The sequence below is a fragment of the Ptychodera flava genome, chromosome 11 (assembly GCF_041260155.1).
Source record: "Ptychodera flava strain L36383 chromosome 11, AS_Pfla_20210202, whole genome shotgun sequence".
In the NCBI taxonomy this organism is placed as follows: Eukaryota; Metazoa; Hemichordata; class Enteropneusta; family Ptychoderidae; genus Ptychodera; species Ptychodera flava.
In genome coordinates, this window is record NC_091938.1 from 25,125,356 (window position 1) to 25,143,455 (window position 18,100).

Here is an 18,100-nt window from a genome sequence, read left to right on the forward strand (position 1 = left end):
CCCAAGTCACGTTTATCAAGTTTCTTTAGCGATTCTGATGAAATGCTGATGTTTTTCAAATTGATTTACAATGACTAAATTAAACCAATCGCCATGAGAAATGGAATATAATTGGTCTACCTAATGGATGAGACTTCTGAGATTATTTTCCTTTCTTAATTTCCTGTACTTCTCCGAAAACGATTTATGAGTGCATTTTAATCAACACCATTCCTTTACAATGATAGGATTTACAACGATAGGACACCTTTCAAAAGTTGCTCTTTGATGTTTCTTCAGAGATAAAAGAAATCAAACTTGCAGGTTATTATCCATCTATGAGGGAGACAGACACTATAATATGCCTGTTTACTTTTGTCAGCTTTGCAATAAAATTCATACCTGACAAATATTGCCAGATATCCTTTTGTCTTTCTGTTCCGGGTAGAGAGTATTATAATGCTTACCTCTTTGATTTTTGCATGTGACTTTTGTGATTTGAAACTAGGAAGGATTTGCGGAAACTGTTCTGTTGTTGATATCAGGTGCACAACATGATACCATGTCTGGATTTTTCTTTCTTTTTGCCTGCTGGCTTTTTCATCGAAATAACATGCAAACATAACATACTGCTTGGCTGTTTCATTTAAACTCCCACTTGTTAACTCAGGATGATCAAAAATACAATTTTGAATAAAAAAAGATTCAATGAAAAATTTAAAATTAGTAATATCGTATATTCCACCAGTGAAAAGAAACTCTGATGAAATGGAAACAAGAAGAATATTTCCTCTGAATATCGCCCACGAAGTCATTATCGTTCCTATGCAATCTAATTATGTCTGAATCTCCCACAGGTCGGAAGAACCGTCTGTGCCTGTGGGGCTGGCTGGTATCTCATCAGATCCTAAGACAGGCATCCTATCAGAATCCTCAGACTTTGGCACACATTCTCCCAGAACACAACATTATTAACTGCTTAATGGCACATATTCACATGTACCGACTGAAAACTTCCGGAGGGAAAAACACTGGGGTCACAAGACAGTCAAACTCCACATGAATCATTCAAAGCATGGCACATGGAAAATAACTCTGAAATTCAAAGAGTTTCAAACGCATAATATATATGGTATCCATGCGCAATTCAACACATTTGACAAAAACGGCAGATACTAAGACTTACATCATCTTGACTTCACTTGTCATGGTAATGTATATATTAGTATTGCTCTATCAGTATTGCTCTGGGATAGAAACTATGTTATTGATGTGTGATGCTCCGTGACATGCTATCTTAATGACTTTGAAGGTTGATATCAAGGTCAAACTCACCCTCTTCTGCAGCCGTTTGGTTAAATCTTGTTTGGCAGACAGCGCCTTGGCAGCCGGAACCCACTTGCTTTCCCACATTCTGTCAATCCTCATCTTAATCCACGCAAACTTCTCCTCCCCTTCCATGAGGGCGTGGAGTCCTCCTCTGTCCATCCGCACCGTTGCCTGTGAACAAACAGTCAACTGAAACACTATAATCTTGTGTCATATTTGAAGGGTTGGTAATACTACTGGCACATTTGTGTTGATACCGTCACATCAGTTGAAAAAACTTGTGATAAAAAGAGCTTGTGTTTTTTGCTGTCCCAACATTTTTCAGAAGAACAATGGCTGTGAAAAGTTGAGAATGGTTTTGAGGTGATTCCGTTCGGGATCAAGGAAATTCAGAATATCGGCTAATCAGTTTGAAAAAGTACACGGTAACCACATTGAGATTTACAGAATAAACAAGAAACAATTAGTATACATACAGTAGGAGGGATTACATCATTCCCTCCCCATCTGCTCCCACCTCCTAAAGGGGGAGAGGGGGAGCAGCTGGGGAGGGAGGGAGGTAGTTGCAGTGAGAGACAGAAAGTCTCAGTATTTCATCGTAGATATACAGTATTGCCTCCAAAAGTTACACTTTGGTAAACCCTCCCCTTTCATACATTGGTACAGTCCTGACTGTTCACAATGGCAAAGTCATACATCTGTATGCAGAAATTCAGTTACGAGACAGTGTGTTGCCTATGGATATTGCTAGGTCAACACGCCTAACACTCTCCTTTAAGATGTAAAAATCAATTTAAATATTAGTAATTAAAAGATAGCTGCAAGAATGGTCATACCATTGTCACAAACAAAGATGTTACAAACATAGATACTTGAGCTTTGGGTAAAGTGTCTATTGTTTTGTGTGAGCAGGAAAAACACACTTAGTTTAACCCTTTGAGCGCCAAAGTCAATTTTTGTTTCCTATATCAAAATATACACCCGTCAATTTTTTTCTAATTTTTGCTAAAATTGTGATAAAAATCTGAAGCAAATAAAAGGTGATGTTCATTTGGTCCAGAATTGTCAAAAAATTACAGAAAAATTGACAAAATTGGTAAAATGTTGCACACTATAATTTTTGGTTGGAAAAATTGCAGTGCTCAAAGGGTTAAAGGAGACTGATTTAGTTTGGAGACTGATATTTATCTCTTGTGAACTTGTCACTCACTCTATCTGTCGATGGCAGACAGCAAAGAAAAATGAAACTTCAAGAAGAAGGAAAGCTAACAGGCAACATTTTAGGTACCATAAATACAATTTTGCCACCTACAAGCGAATCATAAAAGTTTCAGGCGGTCGACCATATTTGCAATATGGTGTACTTCTACACTTAAGGTAGAACGCACCTCGGGGACAGATATTCGGACTCTCAAACTTTTGCAATTCTCTTCCGATATACCACTTTTGGGTGTTCATTTTAAAGCTCTTGGTGAAAGAAAACTTTTCACCGGCTTCGTTTTTCGAAATTCGAAAATTTTTATTTTTCTCCATAGAGTTAACACAGGGATGGCGGCCATTTTGAATTTCTAACGTCGATAAATCTTGGGCTATTTATTTCTCTAGTACCAAAATTTGCACGGTGACCCCTGATTTTTATTCTTGATTTTGAAAGAGAATGGTTGAAAGATTCCTTACGGAAATTTTGAGCAAAAGTTTAAGTCTTTCACTTCCGAGGTGCATACTACCTTAAAACACAGACTACAGAAGCCAGAGTAAAATTTTAGGTTCTTCAGCAATTCTTACCAGAAATGCCTTAAAAGTTTAAAAGATCCACCTGGTTAGCTAGTTTTGCAAAAATACAGAACTTTTTGCCATTTTTATGAGATCACTGACTCAAACTCTTGCTGTGGTGAGAAGTCAACTACTTTTTACCCACAATGCATTGCAATATGTAGTTTGCCCCTTAGCACATGACAAAAGCTATTTAGGGTAGCAAGGACTGCAGACTACGGGGAAAAAAGAGACAGCTAGAAAATTGTCTGAAGAATCAGGTCTTTGTAAGAATTTGAAGTTAAGTTCTGAATCAGAATGGACAGTGTGAAAAAACTGCTTCCTTTAATATGGGCACTGGTATCAGACATTTTTAATGGTATGCCTCTGATATTTTTGAGATGGCTTTAATATCTTCACTGTTGATGTGCAATTATAGGTCTGTGGGTGTGACCAATGATAGACTGTCACAGTACAAGCTGGTCCACGCACTATACCGTAGATATCTGCTACAACATGAGAAACTGCCTTCTATTGTACATGGACAGCTGTTACTCTTATATTTTCATTATATTTTCCTATAAAACATCGTCAAGTGAATTTTCAAGTTCTTCTCCCTAGTGTAAGTCAGAATTAGAATGCAAAGTTTCTGATTTCACACTTTGTATACAATATGCAAATTTATTATTGTCAAATGAATTCAAGTCTGGACTGAAACTCAGTTGTCGGTTTATAATATTGGGCACTGTACACATACAGGCTGTGTTGAAAAGTTGACTGAATTTTGAAGTAATTTTGGGAAAAGAGCAAGAAACCATATTTTACAAAGAGAACAAACACAGAAAGAATATCAGAAGTTAAAAGCTAACAGAGCTTCAAATCATGTTTTGCCACATGTCCTTTAATTACAAATGCCAAAACAATCAGTCTAAAAACCGTCCCTAGAAGCCCATCTGCCCTTTTCACAGCCATTGCTCATTTCAATATTTTCCATGACTGAGACAGGTTTAAAGTTTAAGGAGAAAAGTATTGTTTAAAATATGTACTTTTGCGAGTACCTTACTTCTCAATCTAGAAAATTGTGAACTAATTTAAAATACAAAGACTATTAAAGCCCTGTCCCAACAATATGCTATAAATGCATTAAAACACAGCGCAAGCATGAACGTTTTGCGGAGGGGTAGGAACAGCACATGGCAATGAATGGAGACAATAAGGTCAAGATACATGTATGGTTCATGTCATCCCATTTCCAAGGTCACCCACTAATGATGTTCACCATCAATGTTTATGGCATGATCTATAATACAGGTACCGGTACATACAGTGTACATGTAGGAAGTAGACAAACGGTAGATAAAGCAACAATGGCTCTGTATTTAGACTCACAAAAGACAGATTTAGAAGTCTTCGCAAAACTTCCATAAACTAGTGCTATGCAGGGGGAAACTCTCAAAATCAGCCATTGACAAAACAGCAGAGTTTCCGCTGTATGCTCGCCAAATCTCAACATCAACGTCAAGTTGAGTAATATCTGCCGGCTATAGCCAATGTGATGATATTATGCAACTCAGCAGAAACACTGCAACTAGGCAAAATATAACATTGACAGAGCTAAGAGGAAAATCTCGGTACGTGGCTTGATCTTCAGAAGTTAATCATTGCAAGAAATTGAAGAATTTCCAGACTTTGTTTCTTTTGAATACACAGAAGCACATCAACCAAAATATCCAAAAGTCATATGAAAATATCAATATTTCATAAACATCTTTGAAGTAAGATATCGAAATTTTCTGTTACAAAAGTGAAATATTTTCTTGTATCTCTGATACAAAACAGCACATTTGACATGCTTGATGCACAGTAACACCGGGTCCTGTATGACTATTTTAAGGTCGTTGAGGAGTGTAAACGACAGGAGAAAAGGCAACACTACATCACTGATGGACATTTATCGATTCTTTCTTGCAGTACATTAACACTGTCAAATTATACTTGGGTCTCAGTACTATGCTTTAGCAAGTGTTCCTTCAAACGCTTTCCTACACTACAGCTGTCATTCTCAAGATATAGTTCTTTAACTGCGGCAGATAAGGCCATAATTGCGAATAAATGGGCTCTTACGGCATTACTAGAAACTTTTCACAGCTATTTACCTATTTTAATGCATTCTATATGGAAAGGGAGGTATATAAAGAGCAAGAATTCACAACTAGTTTGGAGAAAACTGACAAGGCAGATTGTAATCTTTCTTGTTTTTTTTTCTCTTGAAGAATTACAGCCGTGCCTGCTTTCAAGAACTGGGTTTCCTTGTACCACTTTTGAGGGTGTGAAGCGCCTTTACACATAAATTAGAGGTTACATGTACGTGCTTCAAAAGCGACGAGCAGTGTGAAATAGTAGCTTAGTTAGCATGCACTGTATGTTAGGTGTGTGAGGTGCAGTAAATTTAAAATAACGTGCGCCTAAGGCAAACATATTCTGACTCTAACAAATTTACAATATTTTCTGGTCTGACCACTTGCATGGGCTTATTTTGAAGCTCAGGAACGAATGAGGTGTTATGGTCTTACTTTTGTGAAAATCTTATGTTTTAAGTTTTCCTCACAGAGTTAACACAGAAATGGCAGCCATTTTGAATTTTAAGTGTCGACAATTATTAGCTTGATAATTTGTTTCTCAAATTTACAAAATCTGCCCAGTAACCCCCGAATCATCTTTATTCCTTATTTTGAAATAGAATAATTTAAATTTTCCTTGAGGAAAGTTTGACAAAAAACATGGACACCAGTCATCTAGTTTATGCAGTGGGGATATATATGTACCGGTAGGCTTGGAACATTTTCTCTCCGTTTTGTTTGAGATCTGCAGAAAACACCGTGATTTTTACATTTGCATATTTTCATTGCCTATGCAACTTACAGCATGATCATTTGCATATATATATTACAAAACAATTTGTAAAATGTTCCTGATCATCGAATCATGAATTTTGCACCTGGATAACCATCTCTGACAAGCCAATTACAAGTGATGCTGGCAGTTTCCCCCAGATACGATTGCCTAAGGAGTCTTTAGATGAGCATGCAGTGCGAGGATTTGCAGCGGTAAATTCGCAACATTGGCAAAAAATACAGCAACCACATTTACGGATGTTTGAACGAAAAAACAACTTTACCATGCAGTTGTCATAGTATATTATTATTGGTACTGGGACGGTGAAGGAGTCCAACATAGAAGAAATATTATAACAGTGCTTCTCCACACGTCCCTGAGTAGAAGTGGCAAAATGACAAAAAAAAGAGAAACACAGAAAGACAAAATATAAAAATATCACGTTAATACACATAAAACATAGATGACAATGAAATACATGCACTTAGTATATGGGAAATAATAAATAAATTCTTGAGATGTTAAGTTTGTTATTTTTTGCATAAGAAAGTCAGAAAATCGTTTATTGAAAAGGTCATGTGATAACAGAGAATGAGTTTTCAACATGTTTGGTGTGTGTATGTGTGTCTGTGTGAGGCTTTGTGCAAAATCATAAGGACGATACATTGAGAAGGTAAATCAAAAATATGTAAATGATTACGTAAGAATCCCAATATGAGTCAAAGGTTATAGTTCAAAGTAAGGGATCAGTTGAGGAAGGAAATTTTGAACAGGATCAATGATGTTCTCCCACACACAATAGAGACACTATTTATCAGTACTTGGAATAATTGCACACGTTGGGGCTGGCTGATCATGTATTACTGGCAATTTGGATGTGCAGTAGCTGTACGCTGGCTCAGCAAACAAGCATGATAGCTATGGCTTCGAGGAAAGGAGATTCATAAGCAATCGCCTCCAAGTAGCGGGGGTACCTGCCCCTTTGAGCGTAAGCCACCGATCCGTTATGGAAAAGCCTCTATGGAATTCTTTTGCACTCTATAGATTATGGATATTGTATTGATATTCTATAGATATGCTATGGATATGCTATAGATGTTCTATAGAATATTCTATAGAAAATTCTATAGGATACCTGTATAAGTTCTACAGAAAGTTCTACAGAAGTTTACAGAGTTTTGCAATCCTTTTCTGTAGAGTTCTACAGAAAAAAGAAAAACAAGATTTCATGGAACTCTACAGAAGACTTAAGAACATTTTTCGCAAGGGATAATCTAACAACTGTTGAATGTTTTAAACCTTGACAAATTTGTTGCAGGTTTATCAATGCATGGGTTGCTGAAACAAGTGACAGATATAGCATCTCTTCCATGATTTGATGAGTCAGTCTTCTTTTTGACCACAACCATCGTTCTGTATGCATTGCATTTATGAAGAGTCAGTCACATTAAGGTAAAAATACCGAGGCTTTTTGAATTTTGGTGCAAATTTATGTTTTTTAATACTGTTTATTAAAATCATGTGAACAAGGGGTGTTTGATGTGCTAATGTTCTGTCAAAAGTTGGTATGTTTTTTTACAGACTGAGGGACATAACAGTAACTTGTTTAGGGATTTTGTCAGATTCAATCTCTCCCATAAAATAATTGCTCCAGTCTGTGAAGTGGACAGCCATTTAAAATACTTTCCAACCCCTAGGTATCATTCCTCACAGTCATAATGAATAAGATGTTAGGTAGACAGGCAGATAAGTTTCTACATCATATCAAATCTGAAGTCTCTGTGGATAAATTATACTGTAGCATTCTGAATTAATACACTTTCTGAGTGGCCACTGTTTGACTTCCATCGTTTACCACGACATATTGGCATTTCTAAGTTAACAAACTGTGGCAGGTACAAAGACAATGTCGCACTGATCTGCAAATGCCAGCAGATCTAAATAGTGCTGCCAGTTACATGGCTGAAAAAAAAACTTGTTTTAACAAAACAGCAATCTGTCACTTACAGGAACAGCATCTGGATCTTGCAAGAGGTTATTGATGACACCTTTCCTCCAAGATAAAACAGGACACCAGTTTTCAATCTGTCAATTAAAATAAATAGTTTTGTGCTAAATATTAAAATCTACTTTAACCTCTGAACTCTGACCTCTGGTAACCTATGCAGGGTGAGATGGGATAACAACAATAATAAATGTCAGTTGAGCAGAATCATATTATCAAAACAGTATTATACAAAAAATTGTCACATGTCGTGAAAGTTTGCCTAATACATACATACTTGATCATGTATCTGATGTAGGCGTTTATTATAATCATGACATATATTATTGACCTATTGTACTATAATATTTGTTTTATTGCTGTCTACTCAAGAAGTTGTAGGTGTATATTCATATTATTGACCTTCAAGCCAATATCCATATATCATACCACTTATTGAGAGCTTTATGAAACATTTCCCGTTGTTGACCTACCTCACTGAGATACACTGCCACAGAGCACTCTGACCCGTCCACACCATAGTGTTTGTAGCACGGATCTGTCTCCCAATATTTATTCATCCACTGCAAGCACAAAGGAAACATTAATCATATTTCCCCATATGTCATAATATTGAGTTTTGATATTGACCTATACAAGAAAGACTACATTTAAACCTCCATTAGTTGTACCTTTAACCTTTACCTGTCAAGTTCATACTTCACCATCAGGTCAAGTTGGTTAAAACTAGTCACGCAAAACATGTCCCATATGGTGCATTTTAGCAAAGACTTTAAGGTTTGAAGAGATACTAACTGTAAACATGATTTTTACAGGCTAAAGCTGCTGCAAGATACCAAGCCAAATGGGTGAAAATACATATGGTTTTGGCTCAATACCACTTTTTACTGACTTGGCAGATGACGAAGGGAAAGTATCTGGCAGGTTAAGGATTAATGCATTTCCAGTATTTTTGCCCAGTCAACAAATGCAGCTTCCTTGTTTTGTTCTCAATATCAATGTCAAAATACCTGATGCTCAACTGAACTTGTAAATACAGTCAGTATTTCTGTAAAGTCTAGTCTGATTGCTGACAACTGAATTTCAGTCCAGCGTAGATCTCATATGGCAACGACTGCATTCCATGTTGTACACAATTAATGAATTGCATTTTCAAGGCTAATAAGACATTGCACTTCAACATCCATATACTTGGGTGAATCTTAGGAATATGCATGTAAACCATTTTAACAAGCTGGTTTGATACAGCACATCTTTCTGTGGTTTTCAATTCTCTTCCTTATGGCTCTCAGCAAAATAGCAAAGCATGAAGATAATGATTTCTACTAGACGCATGACTTGATGTCACTCCATGAAATGAAGGATAGCGGAGTCTCCTCCACAACTATGTGAGTAGTATTGGCTTGTGCCATCATTTACTTTAGCGCAGGTTAACTGATCTGGACCCTGAACAATGAAAACATATCAGATAGTGCTTTTTTCACTGAATATATGGACACGCTAACTGTCATATTGGTGTCAGGTCACGTAGGCTAGCAGGTTGTCCTATCTCCGCGCATCATTATTGATACATTTCTGTCATGTGTGTGCGTCGCGATGTTCAATCAAGTGGTGCCTTGCGTCAAACGGAGTACGATGTCGTCATTGAGAATTTTATACCTGATAAATGATCTTCAAATTAGATTATGCCCATAATGCTGTCTTCTCAGAACAGAAATTGTGAACGACAAGTGGGAGGTTTCCGAGTACCAGATCAAAATGAATCTCACAAATCAGCATTCAGTGGGGCACCTTGTCATTTATTTTGACATTTTGGATCCAGCTGACACACAAAGGCACAGTAATGAATTTTGATTGAACGCTTTGGGGCAACCACGTCAGGATATGAAAATCACCTAAAATGAACATCCTAGTCTTACCTCAATTTTCCCTTTGCAATGGACAAAACCAATGAGCTCAGATTCTTGATACTTGCAGACGTGATCTGGTTCCATTATGAGATCTAACCGCAGCACAGAAAAACAAAATCCATTAAAGATATAGTAAGATTTACAAGATCACAAGAAATAAAAATTTTTTGATATGATTCAAAGGTGTCCAACGGTTTTATTACAGTATAGACAACAGTTCCTTTCCTAATGTTGTGCCTGCAGTCGTGCCTACAGTGTCGAATCCATGATCCATATTGAATACTATAATCAAGGTGCAAAATTTAACTGACAAATTTGAGGTCTTAAAAATAAGATGAAATACTGTCATGACTGTCATGACAGTATGACAGTGTCTTTTTACGGCCTGTTAGATTTCACACACAGCTGATTACAGGCATACACAGAACTTCGAAGTAATGATGACAGCTTAGCCAGTTTATCATATACCTACATTCACGTGCCTGTGTAAAGCTATGGGAGAAAGCACCCTCAGATCCGTGCATTTTTTTACGTATCACGCCCCGGCCCGGTGCCCAAATATGGGCAATCGCGAGCATTTCTGAACTATCTCGATTCTGGTTACTACGCGCGTTGCTATCCGCAAACGTTCCATTCGTACACAAAGCCAGCGCGAGATTAGCGAAATATCTTCTCACTCAAATCATAGTGGCACTTGGTGACAGTGAAGCCATGCTAGTGACATTGGCTTACCGTATTTTCCAAAGTCTAGTGAAATCCTGTGTATACTAAATGCAGGCCTGTTCAGTATAAATTACAAGAAACTGACATCACGCTTTTGTCCTTCTTACACCTCGATTTCAGTCTGGATCTCTGTTAGTCACGTACTAGTACGCGTGTTGATTTGCGCGTTTTAGAATTCTGCAGTTAAGCAAATGACGTCATTGTGTATGTCAATCCACGACGGGAAGCGGCCATCTTATTTATGAGAAATTGACACAAATGGCGAAGAATTTTTGATATTAACGTACTTTTATCGCCTAAACAATGTTGAATATTATGGAAACTACATATTTATCATTCCATAAGGTATATGATAAAACCTTTACAGCCCTGATACGGCTTTTGCGGCCCTTGGTCGTACAGCATACGGGCCCTCGCATGCTTGGGCCCTTCCGCCGTACGACCTCGGGCCGCAAAAGCTGTATCAGGGCCGTAAAGATTAATATCATCCACCTACCTAACCATCTACACATCAACCTAAAACATGAAATAACTTAAAATAAAAATGCTTCTCACCTCTTGCTGTTAGCGGTTTCCCTTTCTCCGCTTCGTCTTCTTTGATCAATATTTTCTTTATCATTTTTATCAAGTTCAACTGCATTGACTTGATTTTGATTGGACGAACTCTGGTTCTGGCTCTCGCTCTGTGATATGTTCCTGAGACTGTTACCCAGCGTGCCGTTGCTGATGGCCGCGTCTACTTTTTTCTCCAGCTTGGACAGCCTTCCCAGTATACTATCTAATAGTACTGCCATGGTTTTCTTTAAATCTGCAAAAGATACAGAGACAGTGGATTAAGTGGAAGCTTACACAAGACTGATCCGTTTCCTACAAGTGGATTACAGTTCAGATTTACCATGAGTTGTATTCATACTGGCAAAACACATTTACCTGTATCAAATTAGGAAACATCTTCAAAACCACCTGTCCTGGGCTGGTAATTTTTTGGCAGGGCAGATGGAAATTTTGCAGTTACCTTCCCTGCCTGATGGACAGATGGAAATGATTCCCCTGTTTGGTTTGCCAAGATCAAAGGAAAAGTGTGTGGATACAGTATGCAAGGCATTATTATCATAGACGGTAATCTCACTCAGGCAGGTTACATGTACATTGTACGTGTAGCATTATCAGCCCTGATGTCCGGTTGTTATTTTCCACAAATTTCCTACACCGCCTGTGTCATTCCATTCATTGATAATTATACCTATGGTATAAATCATCTAGTGCAGAGGAGCGCTCGTAAGGCAATAAAATATTTCATTCACAAGACTATCAAATAGCGTTAAACTTTGCTGGAATCATGCTGGAAGCAGCCTGATAAATGTCTTGCTCTCAAAGTTTCCTTCGCCCCACTGGTTACTTGATGACGATGGATTATAACCTAGCAGTTGGAAACCACAAAAAGACAGCTACCACTGCCAACTGAGGATTTAATCTGCTCACCCCTAATTCCTTGTAATGAAGTCCACAATCATCATTGATAATAACGATTTGAGGGCCAAACCATTGTGGTGAAAGGGTTAAACACAATTACCAAAGAGCTAATATGTCAGATTTTTTGTCATCGGCAGACTACATGTATGCCATGTATTTGGTAATAGCCTTACCAAAAAGATCAGATCATTTCTGTCAGTTTTCACTTTCAGGATTGAAATAATAGAAGATAGAAGATCAGGCACATACAGTGTTATCGAAAAACTAAAATTCTACCGATGACTTGAAAAAGTTGAATGTGTCAGTAGTGCTTCATTGATCGTGTTCATGTTTGGCCATATAATGCACTGTCACACAGTTTGAAGATCTTGTGTTCTTTTTCACAAATTAAAATCGATCAACAGATTTCATCTGTGTCTAACTTTCATAAAGCAGTCAACGATTATGAATGACTGACAAGCTTGTGACATGTTGGCAGTTCAATTAAATAAACTCACTGCTCAAGGTACAATTACATTTGATGAAAAAACGGATGCTTTCTTTATAAACAGACAATTCATCGAATAAATTAACATCAAAAGCTACAGTGTACAATGTCATCGGGAAAATGGCTATTTTTAATCATAAAAAATTTATGATAAAGCCACAAAAGAGAGTCATAATTTATTAAATTAAAATTTCCTGTCATTTTTCTGGCTGATAAAGTACATGTATCTTACAATGACAAATCTTATGAAAAATTTATGGCTTTACTTTACTGAGATCTCCATCAATCATGTTTTATTTATCTTTGAAGAACTTGCTTGTCAATTTGGCCACAATGAGTGCAAATCATTTCCTGTCTGGTAAAGAAATCAGATCGCAACCAGAATACGAGAAAAGGGTGGACAACTTAGGGGCAGAATATGCAAATCCACCACATCATTATCAGCACAATCAACGACTCAAGGTTTTCAACTGAGGAACTGGACTCCTGTGAGCTATTTTGATTTGAAAAAATCCATTAACTTTTCCGGGTTTTTTCCTTTCCATATCATAAAAATTTGCACAATTTTTCCAACATTCTACAGAGCAAATTTCACCTTCTTCAAGTCAATGGCTTCTTATAACAGATATTCTGACATAAATATTAACAGCTCTGCCAGTAGTTTAGGATTTAAGATATTCAAAGTTCATATAAGTGCTCTCTTACTCCAAAAGTCTGCTTGCTGTAAAGTAAAGAGTTTTCATGAGGTTTTCAGAATTAATGTTACTACATTAATACAGTCATGTACTTGATTTTGAAGGAATTTTATCATCAGAGTCAAGTTTTTACCAGTTTTAATAGTTTTCTGAAAATCAAAAAAAATTAATTTTTCCCCGCAGAGTAAACATAGAGATGGCAGTAATTTTGAATTTCTATTGTCCGTAGATAGAAGGATATTGGTTTCTCACATACAAAGAAATTGCATGGTGACACACCGCTGCCCCTCCTCCAATTTTTTTTCTTGATTATACTACCTCAAGACAATGACAGTTTAGCCTTGGGGAAGACCTCCACTCTCAAAACTTTAGAGTGATGGAGAAGATTTTGATGAAGATTTACAGTAGTCACAAGAAGCACATAGCTGGAAGGACAGATGAAAGAAATTCATCATACAACACCTTAGAGTAAATTCCACAATAATGTGTGTGTGTGTGTGTGTGTGTGTGTGTGTGTGTGTGTGTGTATATATATATATATATATATATATATATATATATATATATATATATATATATATATATATATATATATATATATATATATATATATATATATATATATATATATGCAGCACTATGAGTCTTAACAAACCCCACCTTTGATTCTTCAAAATCAAAGTCATTGCTTTCCTAGAATCATGTGAACTAAGTTTGCTTGAGAAAAACACACAGCTGTATGATTATCTATCCATAGACCATAGACAAAATCTTGTACTTCTGTGGATTATCAAAGCCATTAGTCAAGAGTAAAAATCTTCCTTTTTCAGCAAGAGTGGGGATGAGTGGATACTGATAGCATTTGGCATTAATCACACAGGTAACCTGGAGGCTTTCAGAGAGTCATTATGGTTTGGGTTAGGGAAGGAAGTCCCTTCAAAATCGTCCCCATCTACAGACTAATAGTACATTCTGCACGTGTTGTGCCAATTATAAAATACAGCTGGATTTATTACCACAATTTCGTTATTATAATTAGGCTAACAACATTTCGGACATGGATGGTAGCATAAACGTCATCAGATTCCGTGAAGCCCACTAAAACAGTGATGAATGACAGTACAATAGCAAGAGAGACCAATTTTTGTCTATGCATTGCAAAAATACTTCCTGTCGTTGAAGCCACTGAAATTCAGCGTATAGTTTCTCTACACGATTCAGCGATGGCAATGAACTTGGAGCTTTCTTGCAGCAACATTCTCACCAGTCAGTTGATTACTTCACATTTATCAATATCTGTACAAAATTGTGATTAAAATGTTCAATATGGAAGATTTCATCGAGGTGTTACATTCATTCATTATAATGAAAATCTTAAATAACCTCAAACATTCTTGTAGCTTGTACTTTGCTCAGGGAACTGTACGACAATCTTTGTTAAAATCATGAGAACTCAATAGGAACACCTGTGTTTTTAGGATTAGATAAACATACATAAATGAAATGGGTTTTTTTTTCAAAAAAATGATAGTGGAAACCTAAATTTCCCTGTCCGCTTTGTGAAGCTGAATTCACAAATCCAGTAAACTGCCAATACTGGTTTGATTTGGGATACTTTCAACTCTTCAACTTTCAGGAATTCTGTTTACAGGGTATTTGCCTTCCCTTGGGAGTCTATCCATGGTTTTATTACTTTATTCAACTTAAAAGAACTCTGTACCTTATTGATATTCAAATGCTGGATTCAAACGTTCATTTCTGTGTCATTCAACATGTCACATTCAACATAATGTAAAGCTGTACAGACAGGATTTCAAAAGAGACAGGTCTCTATGGTGTGATTAAACTATAATTACGCTAATCAGTACTATTGGCCATTTTTATTCTGAATTGGCAGTATTATCTAATATTATTGATCCTTTATCCACACATCAACATGGCAATATTGAGTGGGTGGGACTGAAACACCACTGAGAGAGACCAAGCTGGAGATGTATCCGGTTTGACCTGTCCAATAGACTTAAGGTAGTATGCGCCTCAAAATTGAAAGATTTAAACTTTTGCTCAAACTTTCCTTGAGGAAACTTTCAACTATTCTCTTTCAAAACAGGGTCACTGTGTAAATTTTGACACTAGAGAAACAAATTACTCAAGATTTTCCAACATTTGAAATTCAAAATGGCCGCCATCTCTGTATTAACTCTATGGAGGAATGTAAAATTTTCGATTTTCAAAAAAACTAGGACGGTGGAAAGTTTTCTCACACCAAGAGCTTTAAAATGAACCCACACAAGAGGTAGATCAGAAAAGAATTGTAAAAGTTTGAGAGGCCAAATATCTGTCCCTGAGGCGTGTTCTACCTTAATAACAAATGTTGATGAGTAATACGAGAAAGATGCACAGATGTACTGAAGATGTTGAGTAACATGGTGACCATAAACCATATTAAGGCAAAGAAATGAACTTTCCAAGAAGCTGTAAGTTATTTAGACATTTGTAAAAACCAAACTATCATCAAATCTACCAATGTTACCAATTATATCATTTTCTGAAAACACTGGAAAGTGGGAATGACATTTTCGTATTAAAAGAAAATTTTTGTTAAAAAACTTTTCTGACATTTCTATACACAAGAAAATCAACAAGACAGTATTTGAAATATTTGTCATTCTGTGAACCAACCAAACTTCAAAGATGATTCATTTTCTCTCAAAGCATCAAAGACAGTAGATTGCAGTTTTGTGGTTTGCCTGATGGGAAATAGGCAATTTTTGGCAAATTCAGTCAAGCAAGCGAAAGCACAGAGATCAAATTCAGTTACAGTTCCCTGTTACTGCCATTTTTCCAATCAATGATGATCACTCTGCGTATGAACGACACCATGCTGAGACTTGACATGTGCATTAGGAGTTTACTGGCAACATTTGAAAATCAAAATCTTCTTTATTGATTGTAATTATAGGTTACCAACATTTTCTGGGCATGAATCAAAACGATATGTAGCATGGTATAAATTTGTACATAAGGCAACAAACTATGAAAATCAAAGATGCAAATACTTCAAAAAAGTCTCATTCAGTACTCACACTGTATCTCAGCTTGATACATTTATCATGTCAAAGGATTTAGATATGAACTGGACAATACTGTCATTATTTTTTGCTACAGAAAAGACGTCAACTTTGTTACTCCTTTCTCTAAAGTATCTTGAAATGTAGTTGTACACCTTACAACCACACAGCATCATGTACGATAAATACATGTACGCAATGTTATTGCTGACAAATAAATTCTACTCTAGAAATTGGACTTTCAGTTTCTTTAACGCACGCAGGCTGTGTAGTGTGTTGACAAAATTGAACACTAGGAATTTGATTCACAGAAAGAACACGATACCGTTTCAAAAAATACCATAGATTACACCAACTCATACAACAAATAAAGTTTTAACATGTTGAGATTGGAAATCAGAGATGAAAAGAACAAATCTAGACAGCCAGATATCCAAATATTTACATGACAAACAAAGAGTTAAAAAAGGAATCTAATGTATTTGTGTGTATTATTATACATTGTCTATATACATATTTACATTTAGATTAATATAATTTTCTGTGTATCTATACATATCTATTTAAATATTAAAGAGGCACTCCCACTTGGTAACATTTTTAAAACATATTTTTTTAATGCCAACGGTCGATATTTGACGTGGCAACTGCGTGCGGATCGCGAGATATCGATAAAAACATGTCATTTCCCGAGCGTATTTTTCACATCCCGAAGTTTTACGATCGTTTCTGGTTATGACCCGAAATCCCCCGAAAGTGTGTTGTTGTGCTGATTGACGATATTCTAAGGAGTCCAAAAACGTTCGAATGACGCAATTAATTTACCTCCTACTGCGATGACTTTATATACATCATTATCAATGCCTTACCTCTGGTAATTCTTTTTTAAAACTTCTCCTTAGTTTTTGTTGTTTTCATTATTCTCAATCAGTTGTATTAAATTTTTAAACATACCACTATAGATATCAGTTTTTACGTGTAAAATATAGTTGCCTCTGATGACTACATTTTGTAGTCTGCCACACAGTTACGCGTGGTTCAATACATAGTGGCCGCCGCGCGGCATACCACGCGGCAGCCACTATGCAAACTATGTATCAACCGCAGCTATCTGTGCTAGTCACCTATGCGAATTCTGGTGGAATCAGCAAACTTTGTTTTTCGTTTTTTTTGCCGAGTCAGTAGGACTCGGCTTTCTCCCATGGGACATGACCGCTAACCGACGCGAGTGGTACTGCTGTGGCGTACAGCAGCGTAAGCGTAGACTCGTACTCCATAGCTTAGTTGACAATGGCCCCAGTGCCGAACGTTCTATGTTCGGAAGCTGAATTCAGGTGGGCCACCGGAATTCAAACTTTAACTTTTTGAGGACATGTTTTTATCGATATCTCGCAATCCGCGCGCAGTCGCCATGTCAAATATCGACCGTTGGCATTAAAAAAATGTGTTTTAAAAATATTACCAAGTGGGAGTGCCTCTTTAAACAATCAAATTCACTATGTAATTTTGTGTGAATTATTTGTATATTTATATTCTCATATTATTTATGCTTTTTGATAATTACAATTACATTCATAAAATATCAATTTTACTGTAATAACCCTCTTGCAGGTTTGGTAGACCCACGATACAATACTTCTAGCTTTAATACCGAAAATGAAGTACAAGTTCAGTATACCGAATCTCATCCAAAAAGATATAGCGCAGTATAACATTGCACTTGTATATTTTGTGTGTACAGATAAATTGTTGTAACCTTACAGATACAAAAAAATTATGAT

The 18,100-nt window shown here is 36.5% G+C and overlaps 1 protein-coding gene across 1 annotated transcript in view; it reads right to left on the reverse strand.

Annotated features, from left to right (window-relative positions):
* The window catches only part of LOC139144438 (alpha-1,6-mannosylglycoprotein 6-beta-N-acetylglucosaminyltransferase A-like), an 82,841-nt gene that overhangs the window by 19,666 nt on the left and 45,075 nt on the right, over positions 1-18,100 (reverse strand). Inside the window, 6 exon segments of the mRNA XM_070715138.1 lie at positions 1,315-1,479; positions 7,963-8,040; positions 8,434-8,523; positions 9,880-9,962; positions 10,603-10,649; positions 11,149-11,401. Coding sequence (XP_070571239.1) covers positions 1,315-1,479; positions 7,963-8,040; positions 8,434-8,523; positions 9,880-9,962; positions 10,603-10,649; positions 11,149-11,401 — 716 coding nt within the window.